This window comes from Aspergillus fischeri, genomic scaffold (genome assembly GCF_000149645.3).
Source record: "Aspergillus fischeri NRRL 181 1099437636249 genomic scaffold, whole genome shotgun sequence".
Lineage (NCBI taxonomy): Eukaryota > Fungi > Ascomycota > Eurotiomycetes > Eurotiales > Aspergillaceae > Aspergillus > Aspergillus fischeri.
This window is the reverse complement of record NW_001509770.1, coordinates 2,298,561-2,315,918: the sequence shown is the minus strand read 5'-3', so window position 1 is coordinate 2,315,918 and position 17,358 is coordinate 2,298,561. Positions and strand designations below refer to the sequence as shown.

Here is a 17,358-nt window from a genome sequence, read left to right as displayed (position 1 = left end):
TGTGTTCACATGTCGTCATCCATCTTCGTCCCTTCTGATGCCCCATATCCGCGCACCCCTGTTGGGCCAGTCAGTCTATCTTCGCTGCAAGCAGAATGCAGGCAACTTGGGCCAACATGGGCTTTATTAGGTATTGGTGTGTTTTGGCTGGCGTGATCATATTCGGAGTTGGGTCTGTCAAAAATTCTTCGATGATGTTATGATATTGTATAGATGGTCCCATGACCAATGTGTTCAGATTCAGTGAAGACAAAAGGGAGCTGGGAAATGGTCAATTTAGGTGGCCACTGTCATAGATCTCAGGTAGCATATATAAGCTACTTGGTTCTCCACTGTTTTTCTCTTTTCTATCAATGACTAGTGTGATCAACTTGCATGTATGGTGTTGGGTAGTATGAACTGTGGAGTGTGCAGCATGTCTGACTGAAGATCCAGTGTAATATATTCTACTGCAAAGTCCTCGCCTCGTACATTCCCAGTGATCAACTAAAAGTAGACATGCATCTGAACGACACGCATCACCTGCGCTACTGATATATATCTCTGCTATATCGCTCAGTATCAGGCAGGAGCATAAATACGATCCACAGCATAACTACTCAAAAGAACGACCTGTGTGCGTCCCATATGGAAGCAGATACATACGCGTGTGTAGTCAGGCTTGTGAAAATGGAAATGCCAATCTCCCAACCAACCAGGAATCGTAGGATTATCAATACACAGCTACGTACATCAACCGACTAGTCCTCCTCGATTTCTCCCTCTTCGCTGCCAGAGTGCACAGCCTTTTCTTCTTTCTTGGCTTCCTCCGCGGCAGGAGTTGGTTCTTGACGCTCCCTGTCCCTCTTGGAAGCCCGACTACGGTCTCGCTCGAGACTTTCACGCCGGTAGCGCTTCGCAGAGCGGCTGGCGACACTTTCTGTATCACTGTCTCTCCGGCGCCTCCGGTCATTGCTGACGGTGCTGCGTGTGTCCGCACCGTAATCCAGCTCATCCCGACTTCCGCGGGGATCACCGCGAGTGCGATAGAGTCTCTCGCGCTCTTCTTCCCGATCCCTTCGTTCACGATCATAGTGGCTCAGAGACCGGGAGCTGCGCTCCCGATCCCAGTCCCGATCGCGGTAACGGTCTCGGTCCTTTTCTCTCTCACGATCCCTGTCACGGTCTCGATCGTCGCGCTTCTCACGGATCGGAGATAAGCCGCTGACTTTCCTGTAAGACCGCTCGCGATCGGCCTGAGCTTTACGACGGTCTGCTTCGTAGGCGTCGGGCTCAGGTGTGCGAGAGAGACGACTGGGAGGCCCTCTCCTCTCGCCTCTACGGTGATCGCGATCGTAATGTTCTCGCCGACTTCCACGATCTCTGTCTCGATCGCGCTCCCGCTCCCTGTCCACGTCCTCCTCTTTCTCCTTCAACCGGCGGATGAACTTGTCAAAAGCCACTTGACGAAGTTCATCTGATTCAATCGCCTTGTATTCCTCCAGTTTCTCGATCCTCGGACGCACTTGGTCCCAAGTGTCGGTTGGGCGTATAGGAGGTTCCAGACGTTTCATCCGCGAGCGTAAGGCATCGATAGAGCGTCGCTGATGACGATCCGCGGCATGCTTCTCCTCTTCGCTTCTCCTGATAGCTTTCTCTTTGATGCGATCAAAGAGTAGCTGGAGTATGTCAGAATCGAGGTTCGCCGTGCGGCGGTCGGAAAGCATGATAGACTGAAACTCTTCAAACGTGGTCTTCGACGTGACCTCATACCGTTTATCCTAAGAGCAACATGTTAGTGAATCCGTTCAAGGAAACAGGGTGTAGGGACCTTACATCGAGAACATCCAACACGTCATTCCTTGGCCCCCGCAGCGATCGTTCCTCTTCTTCCACCATGTCCCAAAAAAGATCCAAGGGAGTAGAACCCGAGTTACCTAGCATTGCAAGGTAGCGTGGATCCTCATGGATCAACGGGTAGAGGTTCATCCACTTGCTGCCAGCTTTGATCTTGCCTTGCGCTTTCAGTTCCTTCAAGAGCTCGATGAAGTTCTCACGAGCGTGACGTTCTTTTCTCGCCTTTGCTGCCTTCTGCTGTTGACGTGCATCATTGAATGCGCGCTCAAGGGACTTGATGTGGTTTTCAAAAGCGGTCAAAATATCAGACTTGCTCAGGGTTTTGAACTTATCATCGCTTTGAATCTTGTCATTCGACTGGATTATAGCCTGTGCTTCAGACCACCGCGTGTAAGGTTCCAGGTTCAAAGAATTCAAGATATTGACCAGCTCATCGAGTGCAGCCCTGCGCCGAGCAGCCTCCTGTTCCACATGCTCCTTCTTCAGTTCGAGTATATACTCCTCGAAGAGCTGCTGCCTTTCGTTCTCATCGTTGGTGGACCTGAAGATGGTCTCGCCTTCGATAATCGGGCGGATTGTCTTCCAGCGGCTATAGTGCTTGATCTCAGGATGGCTTTTCAGCATAGTATTGAAGTCGGTTCTGAGCTTAGCAAATCTTTCCTTGGCTCGATCCTTCTCCTGCATGCGGAGCTCGGCTGCGTACTTCTCAAAAGCAGCCTTTCGGTCTCTGGGGTCCTTCAAAGCACGGTATTGAGGATCTTTGATAGTCGCACGCATCGTCTGCTCCCATGACCAGTCAGCCTGAACGTTGTGGCGCTTGAGCATTTTCATAAAAGCACTCTCAGCTTCTTCGAGGGAATTATACTCTGGCTCTGCTTGCGCAGTTCCCAGTGCCGGAGCGGCCGAAATTCCATTGACATCCATGGAGCCGTAACCACCGCGCCGGTCGCCATAGCCTCGGTCATAATCGTCACGGTCACGCTGTTGTGGATGGGAGGGAAACGAGCTGACTCCGCCTGCGACAAACGTTGGGGCCCTGCGCGCAAAAACTGGTTAATCCCTGGCGGCACATTTAAGCAACAGGAGATCACTTACGCTACAGGGGCCGGCTGAGGTGCTTGAACCTGCGCCAAAGCATTTTTGTAAACATCTGGCATCTCCCAAGTGCTTTGCTTAGTTTCCGTGTTGTACCAGTATTTCCGTCCACCCTCAGCAGTATATTCTTTCCATGGCTGATTGGCTAGAGCTCGCTGCAAACGTAAGGAAAGTATTAGCACAAACATGAGCACCGCGAGACTCGGGATAGCAACAAACCTCGACAGGAGTCATCAATTCGACGGGCTTCTGCCACTGTGTAGCTTTGGTCTGAACATTGTAATAATACACTCTGCCGTCGGCATTGCGCGCCTCCTGCCACAGAGGCGGGGCAGCTGCTGGTCCAGTCAAGGGATTCATGATGCTTGATGAGCAAATGTTCCCAAGGAAGGAAAGCTGCTCTGCAATGGATGAAGATCCTGATGCGCGGAAAATGTAGATGACGGGTGAAGCTCTCCCGTTAGTTTCCCTTGTCTAGTGAAGGCTGTTTGTTATGTTTGCATCGGGTCCCTAAACTCTCTCTTATCATATTCATCGCCAGAATTGGGCATAAAATAACATTGGAAAATGGTCACTTCAGCTCTACAATAATAATCGAGCGACATCTATTCGAGTTGCTCGGCTTTCTAGTTATTTGAGACAATTGTTGCAAGTGACGCGCGAGCATGTGCTTTCGTTATGCCGAGTCTTGATATCCCTGGAGAATTCCTGAGACATGCTGTGCTAGATACAGTCGTCCCACATGCTTCAAATATAGATCTGGAGGCCGCTCTGGCAAAAGCCTTGGAAGGGGGAGCCGACGACCTATCTTCTGTACTGTCTCTAATACCTCAGCGGTCACTTCTGTTCTTCGGTACGCGGAAAGACAACCTCCTGATCGAACTCCTGTCTCTTACTCATGTACAGTATCACAGATGAATTTTGCACCGCGTGCGTCGTTCTCAGATTGTCCGATTGCTCGCGGGCGAGCTTGAAACATCACCTTCCAAACCTTGAAGTCAAGCTTGAGGTTTTTGCCATCGACCCCGCCGAGGCAGTTTCTGGGAATCCGACACCTACGAGGGACCTGATATTCTCAGGGGTTGTAAGTGGACAGGAGGAACCACTGGTAGTCGTGAATGAGTTTGAAGGGGAGGCAGGGAGCGGCAATCATGTGTATGCGATCTGGAGTATTGAGACGTTTCTCAGTAAGTTCCCAGATGTTTGACACTCCAGTTGTGTGTCTTACTGATTGATCTATTCAGGGCGCCCTCGCATACGGATCCAACACCCTTCGCTTATCTTCATAGCATCAGCCTGTCTCAATCAGAGTGATAGTCAACAACAAGAGTCCCCTGACGACGACTATCTTCCTCCCCTGGTTCCTGCTTCAACAAATATCTTGCAACCTTTGTCAGCAGATAAAGCCCTGAACAAAATTGACCCTTTCCTACCCGCTTCCAGGCTTCTAAGAGTCGTACCTGCGCAATACAGCGAGGATCCTATATACAATGTCCAACAACGATCAGGTCATCCGATCCGTGTGGTCCCTGCAGCCAGCGCCAGGATACGGTACTCTCGACTGAACTCATTTTCTGGACGACCTACGACAATTGCAAGTCTGGATTTTGAGGTGACTCCGTTTCTTAATTGTGATGTGTTATTTGATAAAGCCGAACTTCGGTTATCAGATGGGAAGATTGAAACACTATCTGAAGATCCCGGACTCAAACCACCGATCATATGTCGCCCAAGAGACGATGTGACTCTAATCTATAAATTGACACCCGAGTACAGCCAGGATTCGAGTCTCTCGACCACCGTGTTGGTCAGTGTTTTGGATATATCCCTAGAGGCAATCATCCAAGTATCAGACGACTGCCATCCACGAATTCTTATGCAGTGGAGGACAAACATTGACTTTTCAATGATCTTGAATCCAACGTTCGGTGGTCCTAGTCAAGCCTTGCAACGCAGTAACCGCCCAGCAAGTCTTTCTGTGGGGCAAAATCAAGCGAACGTCCTAGCCGGTGGTCCTCCTCCCAGCCGGAGCTCCTTGAGAGACAGAGCCTCTTCGATTACAGACATGGGAGTCACAATCTCGTTCACTGGCCCTAGCAGGGTGGAAGTTGGCAAGCCATTCTCCTGGGATGTGTTTATTGTCAACCGATCCACGAGCGCGCGTAAATTCGCCATGGTTGCCATTCCTCGCAGGAAACGAGCAGATCCGAGAGGACATGTAGCCCGGCCTTCTTCATCATCTATCTCGAGTCGTAAAGGGGATGGGGTTGCAGAAGCAGTGACGGACGACAACATAGTCCATGCGATGCAAAAGACCGTGGCGGGCCAGGAAGCTGAGCTCATATGCCTCAGCACGGAAATACGCATTGGGTAGGTCTCTTTCTGAAGGCCTACTTCATAAGAAGATGCCTGACTAACTCATAAATAGCCCCCTTCCACCGGGAACGTGTTATTCAACCGAGTTGAAACTGCTTCCCCTTGCAGTTGGACCTCTTCACTTAGAAGCCGTGCGCCTCGTGGACGCCCATTCGAACGAAACTACCGATATCCGAGATCTTCCGGACATAGTAGCATTTGATCGAAATGGTGTACCCTATGCAGTATAGATTACTTGTCTTCTGAAGGATGCTCCGAGCGCCCGATCTGTAAATGGAGTCTCTTGAAGATAGAGTAGGCCAGGTAGCCAGACAAATGCATAATATACCCTAATTTGTGGCCTTATATTCCTAATTGACATTAATGTCCGACATTCTACCACCTACTTACAGCCTGATTATCATCAATTAGCGGACTTCATAATCAGAAGCAAAAAGTAGTGATGATGTAGACTATTATTGTGTATACCATAGCGGGGAACTGGGGGCTGGCTTATCGCGGCGGCAAGGCGCACACACTAGACGAAAGGCTAATTAATCGTTTGTGGGCGGGCGATAAGGATCATGCGGATGCCTTATGAAAGCCCCGTTGGATCATTCATTGTATGCAGTTCAAAAGTCCGGGGTCTTCTCCTTCAGACCAGGTGGATATACTCCATAGTTCATCCACTTCGTCTGTGTCCATCATTTGTTCATCCTTGGGAATACATGACGACAATACTAGTTATCTTATTTTAAAGGGCCTGTGCTGCTGGTTTTTCCCTGCCACCTTGCCTCCAGTCCCCATACTTTGCGTCATACTGTCGCTCAAGACCGCCGACCGGAAAACTTGTCTTCGATCTCTTTCCATCAAGGATATACTACGACTTTTCCTATCTCAGTTCGCTCCACAATGTTTTCCCAAGCGCGTCGAAGAATTTTGGATGGACTTAACAGAAGATATATCTATGGACGACTGGTATGTAGCCACGATAACGCACAACTCTCCCCATTCCTAACGCTGCTTCTTTCCGGGCAACTTCCGAAGGGGTCCTTTCATTCTGTGCGTTCAATGCTGCGATCTGCACTGACTCCTGCTTCCTCTTCTTGTAGCCTCTGCTACATACGATAATCTTTCTCATCGAGATGGCGGTTGCAATGCGCCTTGCGGCCAAATTCAACTCCTACTATGCGGACCGGCCTGGTAAGACTCGACCAAGACCTGTGCGGAGACGCGTTGCATTTCACTAACTTGACACTTTTTGCATAGTTCTAACCACAATGGTCACCAACGCGGTACGAACCTGTCGAAAGCCTCTGGCTTTGCCTGCTTTACTTTGTGGAGTTCACGACTAACGAAGCGTTTGATTTAGGTGCTTGGTGGTATCGCAGATACGGTGGCCCAGTTGATCACAGCCTTTAAGGCCCGTTCGACAGTACGAACTAGGCAAGACGGTGATCTCATCTCGATCGAGATCCACGAGATGGACAAGGAACGACCGCCACCCGTGGGAGAGCTGGGACATGCGAAGCACATTCCTCCTCCGTTTGATTTCGAGCGTCTCACCCGATTCATGTCATACGGTTTCTTCATGGCGCCTATACAATTCAAGTGGTTCGGCTTCCTGTCCCGAGCATTTCCATTGACCAAAAAGAGCCCGACGCTGCCGGCTTTGAAGCGTGTTGCTGTTGATCAGCTCATGTTCGCTCCTTTCGGTATGGACATCCCTTACATTCGGAGATAGGAGCTTTGCTGATGGTTTTGATAAAGGTCTTGCGTGCTTCTTCACATTCATGACTGTCGCCGAGGGTGGAGGCAAAAGAGCGTTGACCCGCAAGTTCCAGGATGTCTACTTACCGACCCTGAAGGCAAACTACGTCTTGTGGCCTGCTGTGCAGATCCTCAACTTCCGGGTTGTGCCAATTCAATTCCAGATTGTAAGTGAAGTCTTTGCATGACTAAATATGCATGATGCTAACCGTTATGTGTCACAGCCATTTGTATCTACCGTCGGTATCGCTTGGACCGCATATCTGTCGTTGACCAACTCGGCTGAGGAAGAATAGACGAAACACAGCGGCGGTATCAGTCTGTTTCTGCTTTTCTTTGACCATATATCCCTTATTGCTCTTCTCTTTTTCTGTGGTTATCAGGCGTTGTAAATGCGTGGGGGGCTTTTACTTTCTTGCTTCTATGGACAATGGTGTACAGGTCAATCTTTCGGAAACTCAAAAAGGTGTCAATTCTCGTTCTCATAAATGATCATGATCCAAAGAGCAAATCCTATGAACTATCCAAGACCGCCAATTCTTCCAAGTTTCCCTGACTGCGCGGGTGTTCTGTAGTCTAAGGACCTACCTCAAGCAACTCTCCAATAATCTGCCTCATCTCCGACAAGAGTATTGAACGTTTTTTCATAGTCCCACCAGCGAATAACTACGGAAACATGCAGGCCAGCCCTATTCGCACCCGAGGCTATCGAGAATTCTCAGGCACGATGTTCTACCAGGCCCGGAGCCTTCCGTCATCGATCCTGGAACACTGACATCAGTCCCGCATCAGCCCGAAGGTGAGCGAATCTCTCACCGGAAGCCCCACCACAGTCGAGCTTAACAAACAATGCCAACTACCCCGCCGTCGGACCGAAGTTGATCGAAGAAGGCTCACCGTGAGCATATTAGGACAGGAGTTTTCAGTCTCAACTTCGTCTGTTTAGTGAACCCAAAGGTATACTCGTCGTGCTCCTCGTTCTCCAGGCCCCATTAGCTGACCCGGCCTACAATCTGATAGAAACACCATACACAATGTCTCTCACCAACAAGCTTGCTATCACAGACGTCGACCTCAAGGACAAGCGTGTCCTAATCCGGGTACGTTGTGCTGAAACCACATCCATGAGCTAATCGACGATTGACTTCCGGGAGAGAACCATGCTTTAAGCGCGCAATGGCTAACATGTCCCCCGTGCCTGGCAGGTCGACTTCAACGTCCCTCTCAATGAGAAGAAGGAGGTCACCAACCCCCAGCGTATCGTCGGTGCTCTGTCCACCATCAAGTATGCCATCGAGCAGGGCGCCAAGGCCGTCGTCCTCATGTCCCACCTTGGCCGTCCCGATGGCAAGAAGAACCCCAAGTACAGCCTGAAGCCTGTTGTCCCTGAGCTGGAGAAGCTGCTCGGCAAGAGCGTCATCTTCACTGAGGACTGCGTTGGCAAGGAGGTGGAGGAGACCGTCAACAAGGCCTCGGGCGGCCAGGTCATTCTGCTTGAGAACCTGCGTTTCCACCCTGAGGAGGAAGGTAGCTACAAGGACGAGGAGGGCAAGAAGGTCAAGGCCGACAAGGAGAAGGTTGCCGAGTTCCGCAAGGGCCTGACTGCCCTGGGTGACATCTACATCAGTAAGCATTGGATTCGTGCTTGGTCTGGATGAACTAGAAGCTAACAATTTGTTCCAGACGATGCGTTCGGAACTGCCCACCGTGCCCACAGCTCGATGGTCGGTGTTGACCTGCCCCAGAAGGCCTCTGGCTTCCTCGTGAAGAAGGAGCTCGACTACTTTGCCAAGGCTCTCGAGAGCCCCTCGCGCCCGTTCCTGGCCATCCTTGGTGGTTCCAAGGTCTCCGACAAGATCCAGCTGATCGACAATCTGCTGCCCAAGGTCAACAGCCTGATCATCACCGGTGGCATGGCCTTCACCTTCAAGAAGACCCTGGAGAACGTCAAGATCGGTAACAGTCTGTTCGACGAGGCTGGCAGCAAGACCGTCGGCGACATCATCGACAAGGCCAAGAAGAACAACGTCAAGATTGTCCTGCCTGTCGACTACATCACGGCGGATAAGTTCTCCGCCGACGCCAAGACAGGCTATGCCACCGACGAGGAGGGCATCCCTGACGGCTACATGGGCCTGGATGTTGGCGACAAGAGTGTCAAGCTGTACAAGGAGACCATTGCCGAGGCCAAGACCATCCTCTGGAACGGTCCTCCTGGTGTCTTCGAGATGGACCCCTTCGCCAACGGTACCAAGCAGACTCTGGATGCTGCTGTTGATGCCGCCAAGAACGGCGCCATCGTCATCATCGGTGGTGGTGACACAGCTACTGTTGCGGCCAAGTACGGTGCTGAGGAGAAGCTCAGCCATGTTTCCACCGGTGGTGGTGCCTCGCTGGAGCTTCTGGAAGGCAAGGAGCTGCCTGGTGTTGCTGCCCTGTCAAGTAAGTAAACGAAAGAATAATGTCTTGAATCAGAAGCAAACTTCCGCCTTCATGAAGGCCTTCAAGAAGCGGGAGACGAGCACTCTATGAATATAATGTATAAAGCGACGAGTTAATCAGGAATTAAAAAAAGTACTCGAATCAAGAAAGTTTCTGATATAGTGGTCTGATAGATACGAGCGCCAAGTTGTGATTGATTACCATTGGTAACAGCAAGTGTAGCCCTCAAGCGACATGACAGTTGGACGACGTTCCATCTCATTCATTAATTGTAAATAAATAGGAATCATGTAGAGAATCAATACACCGGTCGCCCATTTCACTGCGGGCCTGCATTGCTATAATAACCCTCAAGCCCATATACCCCCAACCGCTTAGTTGAGCAGCTTTCGAGGCAGGACAAGCATAGGTATATTCCAGCCTGACCAGTATGCGAAGCTTCCATCATCGATTTCTTGTCCGTACCGGATGCAGCCTTACGCTCAGTAAGGTCCGCCCCAGGATCATGTCGGTTCAACCAGTATCACTCTCGCAAACCCGTAACGCGCTAATGGATACTAATGGGATGCTTCGACCTTCTTGAGTTCCTCTCTATAGTGCGAACCGCAGCGTCAGTAACGACAGCATAAACGTAACAGATGGAGCATGACGTGACGTGGCATGGTAGAATCCACCGCCAGCAACGAGGGAAAGCGAGCTTTGACAGCGCCGCGAGCAGACGTACTTCAACTGCTTTGAGAAATCCTCCGCCGCATCATCATCGTCCCAGCTCTCCTCCCACAGATGGACGTTATTTCCGTTTGCTTGTTCGGTTTCCTCTTGAGGCCAGTCTAATGCTCATCCGTCAGCAGTAGCTCGTCGTTATATTGCGAGAGTACCCCGCCTCGCCGTGAGCGGGGCAGGATAGGTGCCCACCTTCGACTGGGAAATCTTCGAATTCGTCGTCTTCCTCTAGTACGGTGGGCTTCTGCTGTGTGGACTGTTCGGAGGCTTCGGGCTTATCCTGTGTCTGTGTTGTGTTCGACATGGCGGCGTTGTGTGAGGAGAAATGAAACCGGTTAGGCGAGAGAAATTGGGTCGATGTGTTTCCCTAACGTGAAAAGGAAATTTTATAGATATTAAGCAGGCCAAGAAGGTGGTCAATGAGGTGGGTCAATATGCTCAAGAGATAGGTAGTCTGTTCAGCTAGATGAGGTATCTGGACAAGGTCGGTCAAAGGCGGCGGTGATCGGCGTTGGCCTCAGGCCAAAACTCCGTGAGCAGCGCGGAGGAGACCCTAACTAACAAGGTAGCGTCCATCACCCCTCTACGCTGTAGCCTACAGAACACGGACACAACTTAATTTTAACAAGGCTACCTCCAGGCTAGATGATTACTGTGTCTTTATCTCACTAACCACCAATGATCATTGTGACCGTACAGAAAGGTTTGACGCTTAGTCCATGAGGCTGAGGCTCACGGGGTCGACGGAACATGAACGAGAGCCTCAAAACCACCGATGAGCTTGCTAGCTAGAATGGTGCGTTGTCGATGATAGGCATGAGATCTTACATATGTATTAGGAGATAGCGAATGATTCGTTAAATGGTTGATGATGGAATATCAGACGGATACTTGAATAGTGACTGGTTGGAATTGACGCCCTCCCAGCCATATGGATCGTGGAAAGCCATCTCGGGCAGAATGCTCCGCCCCGGGCCATGGACTAAACCGATAAAGCCGTCTATGATCTTATTATTTAACATTATTATTTATCATCAGCACAACTCTAGACCTTTATTTATTTTCTTACTTTTTCCTTGCTTATTCTTCTTCCCTCTGAAGCATTCATACGTGACATTCAGCTCTCCTCTGGAGCCATGCCCTCAGTCGGTATCTGATGGGAGACTTGACATTGCTCCCATTTCGTCACATCGTTCATTCGGGTCCGGACACCTCCGTTACTCGGTGTGATACGAGATCTTCGATTCGGTATCTTTTGTCGTAAATATACTTAAGATTATTATTTATCTCATTTCTCCATTGCGCCAGTTTCTACCAAGGACATTTTCGCAATATGTTCCGAGTTGGATCATGGCTCTATGGCAAGAAGCCGGCTGCCAATGCCTCGACACAGTCTCTCGACTCTTTAGTCGAGTTGCGGGATCGTGAGTGTTCTTTTTGGTCTACGTTACGCCGCGTTGACTGATCATTTCATTCGGTGCCCATTAGTTGAGGATGCTATGAGGGGTATGTCTGAGTTGCCCTATCCACCCGCGCACTCAAAGCCGTGCGCTTGGACTATGCGACTTATGAACAAGACTGATTCTTTTGCTCAACGATCCAGCTGCCACTCTGATTCTCAATGACGACGTCGATGGCGCTGAAGCTGGTCTGGCAGAAGGAACCTCGACCTTCCATAATGTATGTTTGACCCCTTGCGAGATATGACATCATCTTTGTGCTGACCAAATCTCGTACTTGCGTGCAGCTTGGGAGAGGAGTGGTCGCATTCATTCGGGCTACTTTGGGATTTGAACAGGATATCATGCGCCAAGGTGGGCTTAGAGTTTATCTCCTGTTCTTGATTGCAGTCAATTGCAGTCAGGCGTTTGTCGATCACTGACGCTCTTGTAGCATCGGAGCGACTGAACGAAGCTGAGACTAGTGCATCCGTCGACCAGCACAGGGCACAGCATAACTCACATGCGCCGAATACCTACCACTCGCCGATGTATTCGCCAGGAACCGAGTTTGCGTTGTGCCAGGCAATAGCGCAACTCATGAGCGCCATAGTCGGGGTGCTGAATGAAAGCCTCACAGAGAGTATAAAGGCATTCTATCGACTCAGGAAAGCCTACATCACCCTCGATGCCATTTTGAAGATGGAACAGAAATACATGGAGGAATCGCGCAGTGCGACGCTGGTAGAATCCACAACGTCTGGGTCCGTTCCGTCTTCCCAGCGTCACAGCTCTAGCAACCTTCAGTCCTCGAGCTCGTCGATATCCTCGGCCAAAGTCAAAGAAGCGACAGCGGATACACTTGCGGCACCTAGCAAAGATACCGATGTAAATGAAAGGTTGGCGGATCTGAGTCTCTCAGGCGAAGCTCCCGTTGCGGAAGACCCCGGTCAAACTCCGACCCCAATCAACACCGATATCCTCGACCATGACCCTGACTCCGACATCTTCCAGAATCAGATTGATGTCTTTGTGCACTCTGGTTCCAATTTCTGTTTTGGAGTCCTGCTTTTGCTGATCTCAATGGTGCCACCCTCTTTTAGCAAGCTGCTCAGTATTATTGGGTTCCACGGCGATAAGGAAAGAGGATTGAAAATGTTGTGGCAGGCCAGTAAGTTCCACAACCTAATCGGTGGTATTGCAGCTTTTGCCATTCTCGGCTACTACAACGGGTTCGTCCGTTATTGCGATATCATGCCCGATTCTATCCCAGGCAAAGACGGGGATGTGCAGGGTTATCCGCAGAAGCGGCTAGAATTGCTGCTTGCGAAGATGAGAGAGCGGTTTCCCAAGAGTCAGCTTTGGCTACTCGAGGAGTCGAGGATGAGTGGAGCCAACAAAAATCTTGACAGGGCTCTGGAGCTGCTGTGTGGGGAGGAACGCAGCCCCCTGAAACAGGTTGAGGCATTGAGGGTTTTCGAGCGGAGCTTGAACGCCATGTATCTGCACAAATATGAGCTGTGTGCAGATTCCTTCCTTGAGGTAAGAGCTGTTCACATGGAGGAATCGCAGACGAGCCCACTAACACATCGACTTAGTGTGTTGACCTTAACTCTTGGTCCCGCTCATTGTATTATTATATTGCTGGGTCCTGTCATCTCTCGTTATACCGGGACGTGAAGGAGACAGACTCTGCGAAAGCCGCAAAGCATGCTGAATTGGCCGAGAAATATTTCCGAATGGCCCCCACAGTAGCGGGAAAGAAGCGCTTCATGGCCCGACAACTGCCTTTCGATGTATTTGTGGCTCGCAAGTTTGCTAAATGGGAGGCACGCGCCAAGGAGTGGAAGGTGTCTCTGGTCGATGCGGTGGGCATTGACCCGATTGAGGAAATGATCTTCTTTTGGAACGGCCATAGCCGTATGACGGACGAGCAGCTGCAAGAGTCGTTGCAGAAACTGGCCTGGAGTGAATCCAACGCGAATACGACCTGGTCACGAGAAGGTCCCGAGGAGAAAGCGATCTTGAAGTTGCTTCGAGCTGCAGTTCACCGCTCGCTGCGCAAACACACCCAGGCAAAGGAAATGCTCGAGGATATCCTTGGCCAAGACCGAACATTGTTCAAGGGCCACCTAAAAGACGATTGGATTTGTCCAGTGGCCCACTTCGAAATGGCAGCGAATCTCTGGATGGAACGCCCAACATACATCGCCAACCACAGCGGAGCGAAACAAGACTCGGACAAAGAATCCGCTGGGCCTGCCGACGCGAAGGATGCGCTACAGTACGAGCGAGAGAGAGTACGGAAGTGCAAAGAGTATCTCGAAAAGGCGGCAAAGTGGGAGAGCTACGAGCTTGATGCGCGTATAGGTCTCAAGGTGACAGCCGCCATGGAAGCAGTGCAAAAGTGGGAGAGCACACATCCGACGGTCTAGGAATAACGTGCATGATCAATGTATATGACTTGTACGATGGTATGAATCAGGGTTAGCAAGCTTGTCATGGCAGAATAGCACGATAGACAATGTATTGGAGCGTGTAGTCACGTGATATACTTCATGATCTTCATCTGTGATATTCCCAAGTAATTAGGAATCGTTGCTTGTCAACCAATGCTCAGACGATAATATGGGAGCCTCGCATCCTGTCCGTTTGCGGACTTGAATTCCCCCTTGAGACGAACAGACGATCCATACTTCTTAGCGGCTCTTCCACAATGGGCGAATTAGCCGTCCCGAAGCCATCAGCATTGCTTCCATTGCCGAAGTCCCACTTTATGGGACGCCGATGGTGGCGATCCATTCCTCAAGCATCCACTCAACGTGGGCTCGGAAAAAATTCCGACGGATATGCCGCTTGTCATTGATGCTTGTGTATGAAGGATCATCTCATTTTGAGATAGGGTATAGAGTCGCGGACATGTTGCAGTGTTGATGTCTGGTGGATCGCATGCTAATGTCGTCTTCCATCCACTCGACAGAGGACTCTGCCCAGAAGTTAAAGCTATGAGATGTCAACATCCCCACTTACTCCGTCAGTCAAGCAAAGGACGTGAGTCAGGTACTTATCGGACGTCCGACCAGTCTAACGTTTTGACGAACAGGGTCCGGTTAAGACGGCTCGTCACGATGGCAATTCTTTGGGACTTCTTCATTATGTCTTGTTTATAACAAGCTCCAATCCCCATGCCTGGTGCCATTGATTCAGTTGGTCGCTCGATCATCTTATTTTTGGCTTGCTGTGGGAGAGCCGAGATATGATCCCTACAAATTTGGGTGACGTCGTAACTCTGTTAGCACCTATAAGGCAAACCTTTTTTTTGCGCCAAATTTTGCTAGGGAAATACACTTTTCCACTCTACGCAGAAGGAATTCGATTTGAGTCAAATTCTAGGAATAGGACGTTCGCTTGTCTATGTTCTTATCGCATATTGCTTCTATGAAGTCATGACCGACAACGACCATTTGTCCCGCACATCTTCCACGTCTACGGCGGACAGTGATACCGATTCTCGAATTGAACAAAATGGTTTCGGCCACCGTGAACTCGACAACGCAGCGCTGGAAAAGCAGACCACCGCGGCGTCGGGGCTCTCAGTACTCGAGCAGCGCACACAGTCAGTGATATCTAGAATCCGAAGCCGAGAACCTGGACAGACTGCGCGTTTCACGCACCCTTTGTCGCATTCCAAAACGTCGGAAGATGTCATTGTGGATTTTGATGGGCCTGATGACCCATACAGGCCATTGAACTGGGGATTTAGGAAGAAGGCTGTTACCACCGTGCTATACGGGTTGACAACAATGGGTATGCGCAGGCCGCTCTCGGAAATGCAAACCATCAGGGAGGGCTAACTGATCTTTACAAATAATAGGTGCGACTTGGGCAAGTTCAATGTACGGAATCCACTGCCCACGACTGTTCTCTGCATCGGATCATTGACATTAAGACAGTTATTCCACCGGCACCATTCAAGTTTCCAAACAATTCGGCGTTGGAGAGGAAGTTGGCACACTTGGGACAACCTTACTACTATTTGGTTTCGGTATGTGATCGTCACCGCTATTTATGAGGGCGACGAGGTTTGCTTATTGGCCTTTCCAGGACTTGGTCCGCTTGTATTTGCACCTCTCTCCGAAGTATACGGGCGTAAATCTGCCGTTCTCATACCCTACTTCATCGCCGCTATATTCTCGTTCGGCACTGCCACAGCCAAGGATCTGCAGACGATCATGATCACCCGCTTCTTCACGGGATTCTTCGGCTCCGCTCCCGTCACCAACACCGGCGGCGTTTTGGGCGATATCTGGTCCGCGGAGCAGCGGGGTGCAGCTATTGTTGGCTATGCCATGGCCGTCGTCGGTGGTCCTGTACTTGGGCCAATCGTCGGCGGTGCTATCGTCCAGAGCTACCTTGGCTGGAGATGGACACAATACGTGAGTGAAGCTCATACGGCTTGATAAACAGCAGCTAATACAGACGTACCACAGATCACCGGCATCATGATGATGTTCTTCCTCGTCATGGACGTGATCTTCCTCGACGAAAGCTACGCACCCGTCCTCCTCGTCTACAAAGCCCGCCGGCTTCGATACGAGACCGGCAACTGGGCTCTACACGCACGGCACGAAGAATGGGACGTGACCCTCAAGGAACTAGGCAACAAATACCTCGTCCGTCCCTTTCAACTGCTAGCCACCCCGATCTGTTTCCTCGTCGCGCTCTACGCATCCTTCGTCTACGGGATCCTCTACCTGAGTCTCGCATCCTTTCCCGTCGAATTCCAGGAAGTCCGCGGCTGGAGCCCAGTCGTCGGCGCCCTCCCCTTCCTCGCCTACCTCATCGGCATTCTCTTCGGCGCAGCCCTCAACCTCTTCAACCAGAGATTCTACATCAAGCGCTTCAAAGCCAACAACAACTTCCCCGTTCCCGAGGCCCGCCTCCCTCCCATGATGGTCGGATCCGTCTTCTTCGCCGCCGGCCTGTTCATCTTCGGCTGGACCGGCGCAAAGAACATCCACTGGATCGGTCCCAACGCCGGCGCCGTCTCCATGGGCTTCGGCTTCTTCACCATCTTCCAGGCCGCCCTGAACTACCTCATCGATACCTTCCAGCAGTACGCCGCCAGCGCCGTCGCGGCAAATACTTTCCTCCGCAGCCTGTTCGCCGGCTGCTTCCCGCTCTTCGCGGGCATCATGTTCCGCAAGATGGGCGTCAACTGGGCGGCCAGCACGCTGGGGTTCATGGCTGTCGCGCTCATCCCCATCCCGTATTTATTCTACATCTACGGACCGCGGATCAGGGCCCGCGGAAAGTGGTCTCAAGCTTCTGTTTACGGTCATGTTCATGGCCGGTAGGTCTGCATTTCCGTCCTTACATTTCTTTTCTATTCTTGTTGAATATTTTCGGATTCCTGCATATTTTCGGGTCACATTGACTTTCTTATACCCTTATCGACTTGATTTCTTCTGTCGGCTGCCGAATTGGCACACGATATTACGAGATACCACTTATGTTAGATGCATCCTGCGTCACTTCTCCCCTGTGCATATTGCATGTGCTTGAAAAGTTTGAAGTAAATAATCAATGAATATTATTACATACTAGGTTCATTAAACAATGCATATATGCAATAATTATCCAGCAGCCAAAATGATCAGAACCGCCAATATACACAGAATGACAACATTATGAGTAT

General features: G+C 50.6%; 7 protein-coding genes across 7 annotated transcripts; 5 read left to right on the top strand and 2 right to left on the bottom strand.

Moving 5' to 3' along the window:
* Positions 1–740: 740 nt before the first annotated feature.
* On the bottom strand, positions 741–2,872 carry NFIA_015360 (snoRNA-splicing protein PRP40; the record flags this gene model as incomplete). Its single annotated transcript, XM_001264739.1, has 2 exons — positions 741–1,760; positions 1,816–2,872. Coding segments are annotated over 2 exons (2,077 nt in total), but the record flags the coding sequence as incomplete, so codon positions are not given.
* A 737-nt stretch (positions 2,873–3,609) lies between these two features.
* NFIA_015350 (TRAPP trafficking subunit Trs65 domain-containing protein) lies at positions 3,610–5,537 on the top strand (the record flags this gene model as incomplete). Its single annotated transcript, XM_001264738.1, is given in 4 exon segments — positions 3,610–3,818; positions 3,838–4,118; positions 4,176–5,301; positions 5,360–5,537. 4 exon segments carry the CDS (start codon positions 3,610–3,612, stop codon positions 5,535–5,537), a joined length of 1,794 nt encoding a protein of 597 aa, XP_001264739.1.
* Positions 5,538–6,431: 894 nt separating this feature from the next.
* NFIA_015340 (Mpv17/PMP22 family protein) lies at positions 6,432–7,352 on the top strand (the record flags this gene model as incomplete). Its single annotated transcript, XM_001264737.1, has 5 exons — positions 6,432–6,489; positions 6,556–6,581; positions 6,659–7,001; positions 7,057–7,223; positions 7,281–7,352. The coding sequence occupies 5 exons, from the start codon at positions 6,432–6,434 to the stop codon at positions 7,350–7,352; spliced, it is 666 nt and encodes a 221-aa protein (XP_001264738.1).
* Positions 7,353–8,090: 738 nt separating this feature from the next.
* pgkA (phosphoglycerate kinase pgkA) lies at positions 8,091–9,506 on the top strand (the record flags this gene model as incomplete). The annotated part of the gene is made up of 3 exons (XM_001264736.1): positions 8,091–8,156; positions 8,262–8,682; positions 8,740–9,506. 3 exons carry the CDS (start codon positions 8,091–8,093, stop codon positions 9,504–9,506), a joined length of 1,254 nt encoding a protein of 417 aa, XP_001264737.1.
* A 549-nt stretch (positions 9,507–10,055) lies between these two features.
* On the bottom strand, positions 10,056–10,525 carry NFIA_015320 (proteasome regulatory particle lid subunit SEM1; the record flags this gene model as incomplete). Its single annotated transcript, XM_001264735.1, has 3 exons — positions 10,056–10,089; positions 10,223–10,328; positions 10,414–10,525. 3 exons carry the CDS (start codon positions 10,523–10,525, stop codon positions 10,056–10,058), a joined length of 252 nt encoding a protein of 83 aa, XP_001264736.1.
* A 1,029-nt stretch (positions 10,526–11,554) lies between these two features.
* Positions 11,555–14,095, top strand: NFIA_015310 (TTC39/IML2 family protein; the record flags this gene model as incomplete). The annotated part of the gene is made up of 5 exons (XM_001264734.1): positions 11,555–11,645; positions 11,825–11,901; positions 11,969–12,035; positions 12,115–13,202; positions 13,259–14,095. The coding sequence occupies 5 exons, from the start codon at positions 11,555–11,557 to the stop codon at positions 14,093–14,095; spliced, it is 2,160 nt and encodes a 719-aa protein (XP_001264735.1).
* A 1,011-nt stretch (positions 14,096–15,106) lies between these two features.
* On the top strand, positions 15,107–17,017 carry NFIA_015300 (MFS transporter; the record flags this gene model as incomplete). The annotated part of the gene is made up of 5 exons (XM_001264733.1): positions 15,107–15,467; positions 15,535–15,556; positions 15,614–15,705; positions 15,765–16,096; positions 16,151–17,017. The coding sequence occupies 5 exons, from the start codon at positions 15,107–15,109 to the stop codon at positions 17,015–17,017; spliced, it is 1,674 nt and encodes a 557-aa protein (XP_001264734.1).
* Positions 17,018–17,358: the final 341 nt, after the last annotated feature.